Source organism: Pomacea canaliculata, linkage group LG2, assembly GCF_003073045.1.
Source record: "Pomacea canaliculata isolate SZHN2017 linkage group LG2, ASM307304v1, whole genome shotgun sequence".
In the NCBI taxonomy this organism is placed as follows: Eukaryota; Metazoa; Mollusca; class Gastropoda; order Architaenioglossa; family Ampullariidae; genus Pomacea; species Pomacea canaliculata.
In genome coordinates, this window is record NC_037591.1 from 38,372,501 (window position 1) to 38,382,524 (window position 10,024).

General features: G+C 43.4%; 1 protein-coding gene across 1 annotated transcript; it reads left to right on the forward strand.

Moving 5' to 3' along the window:
• Positions 1 to 2,080: 2,080 nt before the first annotated feature.
• LOC112558355 lies at positions 2,081 to 9,610 on the forward strand. Its single transcript, XM_025228807.1, has 4 exons — positions 2,081 to 4,154; positions 7,360 to 7,612; positions 8,022 to 8,236; positions 8,476 to 9,610. Exons 1-4 carry the CDS (start codon positions 2,961 to 2,963, stop codon positions 9,022 to 9,024), a joined length of 2,211 nt encoding a protein of 736 aa, XP_025084592.1. The 5' UTR covers positions 2,081 to 2,960; the 3' UTR covers positions 9,025 to 9,610.
• Positions 9,611 to 10,024: the final 414 nt, after the last annotated feature.

The window sequence follows — 10,024 nt, forward strand, 5'->3', positions numbered from 1 at the left end:
ACGAGCATGAAAGTTAGGGGTCACATGACAGTGATTTGTCACTGGCCACCTTACAAACTCAGCTTCATCTCCATGTTCCGGTGAGATGGTCGAGGAACTCGGGAAAAATGTGCTTCTGGGGAAGAGATGGAGATGAGAAATGATGTTACAAAACCAGAAGCGTAGGTAGAAATAGTAGGTTGCCATGAGAACGCTGCGGTAGGTAGAAGTGGTATTCGAATATTAACGTCTCTGTGGTAGACCTGTAAGTCCAGATGTAAGTGTGCTTTCAACATGATCATAGACTTACAAAATGGTGGAAGCAGCACACACACACACAACAAACCCACTTATCTTTTAGTCTTCTTTGTCTCCTAGTGCCGCAACCATACCACCCAGTGGATCCGGTTCTGGGCCGAGGATCGATCTCCTCCTGGTCTGTCTCGAACCCTGCGTTTCATCTGTGGGTTTAAGTCCAGAATTGTCTCGTTAAACTCGGTGTCAAATTGCAATAAAATCAAATTGTCAACCGTACACTGCAGTCTATGCAAAAACTTATTAAATACATTTTTTTTACTAAACAAGGATATCGGCCGGCAGCTCTTCCTAGCGATGTAAGTGTAGAAGCAGGAGTGAAGTATCGTTGGAAGTCAGAGAAACATTGCAGTGTACTGCTGACGTCAAGCAATGTCTGTAAGACACAATAACAAACACGTTAATGCTTTTGTACAAAGCCAGGATCGTGTGTTTTCACGAGCAAACCTTCGATGTCGCAGTTGAAGATGTGAAATATTTTCACGGTGAGTCCCGTGCTGTGTCTGGTGACCGTTAGCACGGACACCTCGTGTCGCGTAGTCACTGGGTCAGTGGAACTTATTCTCTCCCTTGTCTTGCTAGTGTCTTGCCGTCCACACAAAGTCCTCGACATTATGGGATAGCAATTGTCATGAACTGTGGAGGACCGGCCATCTTGTGCACTAGTCATCTTCGTTAACAGCAGCCTTGTTGTCGATGACGTCACCGGTTCTGGGACGTGTGCGCCTCGGTTCAGCGGATTTGTTCATTGTTGTAAACGGCGAAGTTGACTACTTCACGAACTTTAGACACGTTAGTTAGTAACGGCTGTATAGCCTGGTGGCTACCGACGAGGTCTGAAGACTGAAAGGTGGTGTGTTCAAATCTGACAGAGACAATAAAAAAGAGTGAGTGAGTGAGTGAGTGAGTGAGTGAGTGAGGTAGTGAGTGAGGTAGTGAGTGAGTGAGGTAGTGAGTGAGGTAGTGAGTGAGGTAGTGAGTGAGTGAGTGAGTGAGTGAGTGAGTGTAGTGAGTGAGTGAGTGAGTGAGTGAGTGAGTGAGTAGTGAGTGAGGTAGTGAGTGAGTGAGTGAGGTAGTGAGTGAGGTAGTGAGTGAGTGAGTGAGTGAGTGAGGTGAGGTAGTGAGTGAGTGAGGTAGTGAGTGAGTGGAGGTAGTGAGTGAGTGAGGTAGTGAGGTAGTGAGTGAGTGAGGTAGTGAGTGAGTGAGGTAGTGAGTGAGTGAGTGAGTGAGTGAGGTAGTGAGTGAGTGAGGTAGTGGAGTGAGTGAGGTAGTGAGGTAGTGAGTGAGTGAGTGAGTGAGTGAGTGAGGTAGTGAGGTAGTGAGGTAGTGAGTGAGTGAGTGAGTGAGTGAGTGAGTAGTGAGTGAGTGAGTGAGTGAGTGAGTGCTCACGATCGGCAACGGGTGGATGAGGGGCGGGTGGGTAGAAGCGCCGCTTTACGTTTCGAGGGAAAGCAGATGAAAATTGTGGTGTGACTAGGAACTCTCTCGCTTTTCCTTCTCTATTTCTCTTTTTTCTCACAATTTTACGGTAAAATTTTACTGTGCAGTACACGTGTCGCAGTTTTCTCTGCGTAGCATTCTGTCGCCGAGATCACGTGATGTATGCACGCCACCCTGTCACGAGTGGGCGGGGCTAAAAGACAACCGCAGGTGAAGGATGAGCGGGTTCTTGCCGACATGCAACGGTCTGCACTGAAGGTCTGTGGCTGCAGGAACCGTGTGAACGAATGGGAGGAAAACATATCCTCCAGCCGCCATAGGTTCATCACTGTACCCGGCGTGCGATCGAAGTGGTACAGAGGCAGAGGTCTACAGGCGGGCGGCGGGTCCTGTTGCTGTGTGTCCGAGTTCTAACCACGAAATCTGATTTCACGATTTCAGCGAAAAGAGTGAAGAGGCTCAGCTGTGTTTTGTGTTAAGAAATTTGATATCTCTGTTATTTTTTTTTTAATTTCATGGTGTGACTTTGATTGACTCCAAATGACGATGAAGCTGTTATTCACAATTCCGGACATGGACATCAGATACAGCGTGGAGGCAGCAAGTAAACACAAGGTTTGCTATGAACAAGAGTGACAACAGCAGTTCGCACACCAAACCAAAATTGTTGAGAATCTGCATCACTCAACTATGAAAAAAGTAAGCTCGTACAAAACCTGGTGTTGTGTGTGTGTTACTGATCGTAATGAAACAGTGATACAGGTGATACCACGAATGATTCAGTGCCTTTCAAAGCAGCTGTGATACTCTAACACCATACTGGCACCACAAGACTTGAAAATTATAATGTCAAATATTGCAAGAACCTGCCTTCAAATCATCGGTGGATTTCAAAACAAGGTACCCTCACCTTTGTGATATTTTACACACCTGGTTAGTCGTGCAGACTGCTAAACACAACTCTTTCAGTGATATCAAACAGAAGTGTTGAAAGAAATAGGATTGACTGGTGTACTGTGTATTAACTTGTGGCATTTCCAAAACGACATTAATCACAACTTTCTCGATGAGCGAGATCGAAGCTTGTGAGTAATGCAGACTGGGACCATAGTTGAATTTAAATTTGCCTGTTAAAGAAAATCAAATATGTCATAAAATAAGACTAAAAGTATATTCCTGAAAAAAGACTCGTTTCAGAAGAGAAATCGAGCTGTAATTATACAAAAATGGACTTCGTTGTCTTTGAAGTCCACATTCAACACATGGAAGAGAAGGAAAGAGGTTCTGTAACAAGCGACACACAAGCAGCCAACAGACCTGATGAAGCCGAGCAGACATGTGATCATGTGGTGGATGACCAGATGAGAAGAAACATCAGCAACATGGACATAAACGAGCAGACATCTCATCCTAACATCAGCAGTCCAACAGCAACGGAAAGTGACGACATGAACAGAGAAGTGGAGAGTGAACGAACGAATAGTTGTGTAGATAGTAACTTCACTACAACCAAACTAGGTGCAACAGATGAAGATGTTGAAACAGCAAGCATTGAGGAAGCTGCAAAGGTGACTGAAACACCTTCCCAGGTGCAAAATGATGATGGCCGACTCGAAGAGAACACCAGTGTGACTGAAAATCCTGCCCTGGTGCTAAATGATGATGGCCAACTGGAAGAGAACACCATTGTGACTGACACACCTGTGCAGGTGCTCAATGGTAATGGTCGAATCGAAGAGACCGAAACACCTGCACGGGTGCTCAGTGGTAATGGCCAACTGGAAGAGAACACCAGTGTGACCGAAAATCCTGCACAGGTGCTTAATAGCAATGGCCGACTCGAAGGGACCGAAACACCTGTACAGGTACTGAATGATGATGGTCGACTGGAAGAGAACACCATTGTGACTGAAACACCTGTCCAGGTGCTCAGTGGTAATGGCCAACTGGAAGAGAACACCAGTGTGACCGAAACGCCTGCACAGATGCCTCATAGTAATGGCCGACTGGAAGGGACCGAAACACCTGTCCAGGTGCTAAATGATGATGGCCAACTCGAAGAGAACACCAATGTGACCGAAACACGTGTCCAGGTGCTCAGTGGTAATGGTCTACTCGAAGAGACCGAAACACCTGCCCAGGTGCTAGAAGATAATGGCCAACTCAAAGAAAAAACCAGTGTGACTGAAACATCTGTCCAGGTGCACAATGGTAATGTCTCACTGAAGGAGAACACTATTGTGACCAAAACACCTGTCCAGGTGCTTGATGGCAATGGCCGACGCAAAGAGAACGCCAGTGTGACCGAGAAAGGTGTGGAGAAAAGACATAACAGCAGCAAGACACATTTGTTCCCTTCTCCCTCCGGAAGTGGAAACTCTAAGAATACTGAAAAGGGCCTAAAGAAAGTGGTGAAAAAGGTAAGATTCAAGGCGCCTAAAAATGTGATAATGTGTCAATGTTACAATGTGTCAATGTTTCAATGTGACAATGTGTCGATGTGACAATGTGTCAGTGCACTTGTACGCTAACACTTTTGTACACGTGTCAGTCCTGTGGTTCTGGAGTATTTAGATATTTAAATTCAGTTTTGCGGTTGGCATGTCTCTGGAGCCTTTTCTCTTTGGGACCAGAACAGTGAATGGCTTTTTGTTTTTTGTTTTCTTTGCATCATTGCTACTTCGTCCCCATTTTCCTACCCAGTGATGTGGAGAGGCTCTACCTGTGCGGGATCGATGGCCATTTTTTCTACACAAAAGCAGCACGCATGGCTGAGGGTGACAGCAATTTCATTTTGAAGTTTAACCCTCGTTAAAAGGTCTAGCGAGATCTAGAGTGTTTTTAATGATTGGGTAAAATTACCCAGATACCCATTTTCCAACTCTGGGTGAATACCCTCTTCTGTTTCAAGATATAAGTCTACAAACTTTATTATGCATTACCCAGTCATCCGAAAAACATAATTTTGCACCCCAATATTTTTTCAGGAAAAGACTCTCCTGCTTGCAATATTACATCTTTATTTCATATTTTCAAGGCTAATTTTTTTTTCATTTTAGTAGACTGAATATACATGGTTTTGGACTGATAAAGGATTTCAAAGCTTGTAACTTGTTAATTTGTTGAAAGCCATTTAATCCAGTGAAATTTAAACATTGTGAAACGGGCTTTTGTATCCTTTTTGTTATAATTAATAAGGACAAGGACATTTTGGAAATACCGCAATACACATGATATATATATATAATAAAATACAGCAAGTAGTCTTGTGAAATGGTTTAGTTAAATACATTTCCTCCATTTTACAGCGAATTTGTTCCTTAACAACAAACTTGCTCCTCAGGAGGAATCCACAAGTGCATCGCAAAATGGTTTTACAGGCACAAGTTCTTCTTCATTGTTTTCAAGCTTGATGTTGTGTCACACAAAATGTATTTATCAAGACTGTCAGGATGTGAAAGGAAACTGTACAGCAGTCACTCAGGTTCATTTCATTGTTCTGAATGTTCATGTCTTTGAATGTTCGTATTCAAGTCCTGACATGTTTGAGTCCCGGTCTCAAACTCCAGTCTCACCTTCGATTCATAATGCACTATAAAAAAAATTTAGTTTTTTTTTAAATTTTTAGCTTGATATTAAAACAGTCCTGCCTGTAGAATGAACAATCGAATTTTTACGGGGTAAAAAGCTCGGTAACTTTATTTTTAATGTTGTCCACCATGGTGCAAGCACCTAACACTCCGGTGCCACAATGAGTCTTGGTATCGTTTCCGCCTGTGTTGTGTTGTCCACAACATCCTGACTCACTGTCAGGCTGATAACTTAGCCAAGGACAGAGACATGCAACCACAGGATCGTGCAACATGCCTTTGCTTTTAACCAGGCTTTTAACTCCGGCTGGAGGATCAACTGTTGTGTCAGCGGATTTCATTCCTGAAATGTAGACATGAAAATCTCCATGCACGCGAGCGCACACACACACCACACACACACACACACACATACATATACACATACACACATGCACACGCGCACACTTACAAACACACACACACATGCGGGACACATGCATTGAGATGTGGATGGAGTGAGCATGTAAAGGAAAGGGGTGTACAATAAAACTATACACCTAGACAGAAAGTCAACAATAGGCAGATGAATGGACGCTAGAAAATAGAGATGTCTGACATTTTAAACTAGAAGAATGAAAGGAAATGGCTATTGTGTTTTCTGAATGCGAGAGGAAAAGATCAGGATAGAGTGGAGAGGTAGACGGAGACAGCAGTCCTTCTATTAAATGTTTGAAAGTTCTTTGCCTCTTATGTCTTCTTGGCAGATTGGAATCCCACTGAAGGAAAAACAAAAGAAGAAAAGAATTTATTATGCTTTATGATGTTATTCCTTCATTTGATACAGGTTTGTCATCTGAAGTGTGTACTTGTAAACGAAAAGGCATCTCTTCTGTGACTGACAAACAGCAAACTAGAGGAACAAAAACCAAAAAACAAAATAACAAAAAAAAAATTGATTAGTTCTAAAAATAGCCATTCACACTATGACCAGTGTCGTGGACAGACACCTGAGCAGACTCATGAGCCTGGAACAAAATTATTGATCCCAAAATCAAACAGAATGCACCCAAAAACCAGTTTATTTGTGAAGATCAAATCAGAATAATGATGTTTTGTTCATGAAATAGGGCAAAGGAGAGAGCAAGACTAGGGTCAGTGAACCTTAGAACAGGGCAAACAAATGTGGCAGGGTACTAGTCAGTGGTAGACAATGAAGGTAGTCTTACAAAGTGAATGATTGACATTGACAATAATCGTACAAAGTTAAACGATACTTGAAATCTCTTTCAAAGCAAACCAATATTGTTCCGAACTATTTAACATGGCTTTTGACAGATTCGAGTTCCTGTCAACCTGAGCCATTCTCAGAACACAATGACCTAATGCTAGGAATGAGGTGGACAAGTTTATTCATGTGCTGTATTCAATTACAATTTTTATTGGTATATATGTGTATCTTTGGTGGGTAATGCACTATACCAGGGATGCCCAACCTACGGCCCGCGGGCCATATCCGGCCCGCGAAACTTCTGCCCACAGTGCAGGAAATCGGCATGTTAATAAAAAAAAAATAAAAAAAAATAATAAAAAAAAACGAAAAAAGGGAAGAAGTATTTATCCCCACGTAGGTGCGTCTCTCAATCTTTTTTTCGATGGACGAACATTTCGATTGAGTGCTCTGACTTGGTGTCTCTACGATGAGGCCGGACATTCAGAAGTTTGTTTCGGGAAAACAACTTCAAATATCCCACTAATTACTACATAATTAATGGTAAGTACAATTTGTTTCTAATAAAAATGGTATCTGCTCTATTTCTTTTTCTTTTTTGTATTTTTGCGGTGAAGTGGCCCGCGACACGGTTGTCCGAAATGGATATGGCCCGCAGGCCGAAAAAGGTTGGGCATCACAGCACTATACAAACCAACTAATTACTAGAAGTTGGCATTTTTAATTTATTAGTTTTTGCAGAAGGTAAGGGACTAGTGGAGTACTTCCGAACGTGTGACAGTTGTTGACATCATCAATATTTATTGAGTTATTGTACTCTAACAGAGGTCCCCCGAGAGCAGCAGCAGCACCAAACCGGAGGAGACGAAGGGCCGTGAATCCGACGAAGACAACAAACACCTCGCAGCCTCAGTGCTAGCAGTCTGGTCCCAGAACCTGCCACCCGAGAAAGAAGACCAATGCATATTTCAGAAACCAGACACACGTTCAAGAATGCAAAAACTTTTGGCACGAAGACGAGGAGAAAAAGAGAAAAAACCGGTTAAACGGGCGACGACGGCAAGCGAGCCGACAATGAGTAAGTCATGTGACACATTAGAACAGGGCACGAGCCATTAATTAGCAAGCGCATATTATTTCCCTCAATTCAAAACGATCATCATCATCATCAGCAGCAGCAGCAGCAGCAGCAGCAGAGACGTCGTCGTCACGCAGACAAGTAATTAAAAAATATCCATGCCATTTTATTTCCTTGCAACAAAAAATAACTTTTATGGCTAAGCACAACAATTCTCACACTTAACGGTCAGGAAGACAGCAGACATTTGCAGGCTGGATTGACTGACCAGATGAAAGGGTGCACACGTCGGGTTGATACGGGCAAAGCAATCACCTGCACACTGCTCAATGATCCGAGCGATTGCTCACACTCTGGGTGGGTGTGTTTGTGTGTTTGTGGGTGTGTGTGTGTGAATTACATTTTCCAGTCTCGCAGCTGGACGTACGACTGCAGGCTCTGGACCAGGCCATTAACCGCGATTTCCATGACGACCTCCTCATGGCCCGACAGATGACGATGCCCAGGTTGTTCCAGCGGTCACCCAAGCTACAGGCGCGCTGGAAGGTGATGCATGACGTGAGGATGTTACAGGATATCCTGGTCAGCATGCGCTGTGCACGTGAGCGGCGAGAAGAAGAAAAGGTTTGATGAGTTCTATTCATCTCGATTGCTTTATTATTTATATATACACCTCGATCATCTACACTTATTTGATATCTCTAGTGATTTTTGTATTTATCGGTTCTAAAACTTCAGCAGGAGCGTGGGTATTAAGTTTCTGAGCAAGTGGGCAGGTGGGTTGACTGGTCAAGGCAGCCTGTAAAAAACTGTGATGAAAGTATCAAAATAAATAAAGTCTATGCATTGTCTTTGCTCCTAAGAGAAAAGAAAGAGAGCGGGAAGCACTTCAAACTGCCGAAGGAGCACAGGACGAACCCACAGCTGACGACTCGCAGGACAAAGAAGACACCCAAACACCCGAGTCTTCAAAGGAATCACCAGAGAACTCTTCTCCTGACATCACGATAGCGGTGATACACGCCGAAGACCCGCCTACACCAGGTGACGAGGGCTCTGCTCATACAGGAGACGAGCCTGGCGCAGGACCGGCTGCCCTGGATGTGCCCAAGGAAGGACAGAAGACCGTTGCTCTGTCTACGTCCCAAGTCAAAATTGCAACCAGTCGCGTGGAATCTCGTAGTCGCCTTGAAAGAAGTTACACGACAGTGCCCTTCCAGCTACCCCCAAGTACATCGTTTGCCGGCAGACGACAACCACCATCATCCCAGCAACAAACAACAACTGGTCGGTTGCGGCGGACCATCACTTCACTGTCCATGTCACGTGGCCGACGTTCCTCTGCAACCAGAGTGTCCCCGGCCATGATGTGTCGCATCCAGGATGCGGAGAAGATTTATGGCGGTCAGTGACCGTTAGAAACGAGCAGTCTTGCTGAAAGCTGCTCCACATTTTTTAAAAAAGCAGACTTTTTTTTTAAAAATATGAAGATTCTATTACAATTTCAACATCTGCAAACGCATTTTATATCTGTGTAACTGGCGACTCAGAGATGGTGAATATCTATATTAACGACTTTTCCAATGAAAGAAAAAGGATTCTATATATTTCAAATAAAATATGTCACTGCTCGTGATATCAAAAGATTGAAGAAATAAAAGTGAGTCCACCGTACTAACTTCAGTCGGATACCAAGCATTTAAACCGCCTCTGGTATCTTTAGAGAGGTTTATGTGCTCGCCTGCTCTTCATTTAATTAATCAGAAGGTCGTTAATTCGAAGCCTTCTCGGGCCAGTGACTGGAAAACTTCCTTTGTCCAGCCAGGGTGCCAGGGAAGGAAGATGGCGCAAGGAAAAGGTTGGGGCTTGCTTTTAAGGTCCCCTGTCCTCTACAGTTTACTGGGCCATGAGACACTTACCGTTATGCCTTTTAAGACTGTGATAACCTTTCAACATCTATTTCTTATGATGGATTTGCAGACAGGAAATAAAAATATAATGATCAAAGACCTGTAGTGTCACGGTTCTTTGTGACTTTGGTAGGTTCTTTGCTTAGTAAGACCAACCTCTCACTAAAGACAGCTTGTTGGAGTTTTTTTCGATTCTGTCTTTCAAGCACATAAGCGCTACAAGATAAACCCAAATAAGAGACAGAATTTTTGTCTTATGAGAATTCCATTTCTTCTGGCGTCATTTTTTTCTCAAACAAATTTCCATCGCCAGACCAAACCATTGACAAACTTATGAATCGTTTAAACTTAAAAAAAATCAATTTGTTTTGTGACAACTCCAATTACACGTTCTTGAAAATAGCCGGCGTTTTGAGGGGAAACAAACAAAAATAACATCTTTATCTGCATCTTCGTGATTGTGGATTCGTGTGTGTGTGTGAGAGAGAGAGCCGGGAAGAAT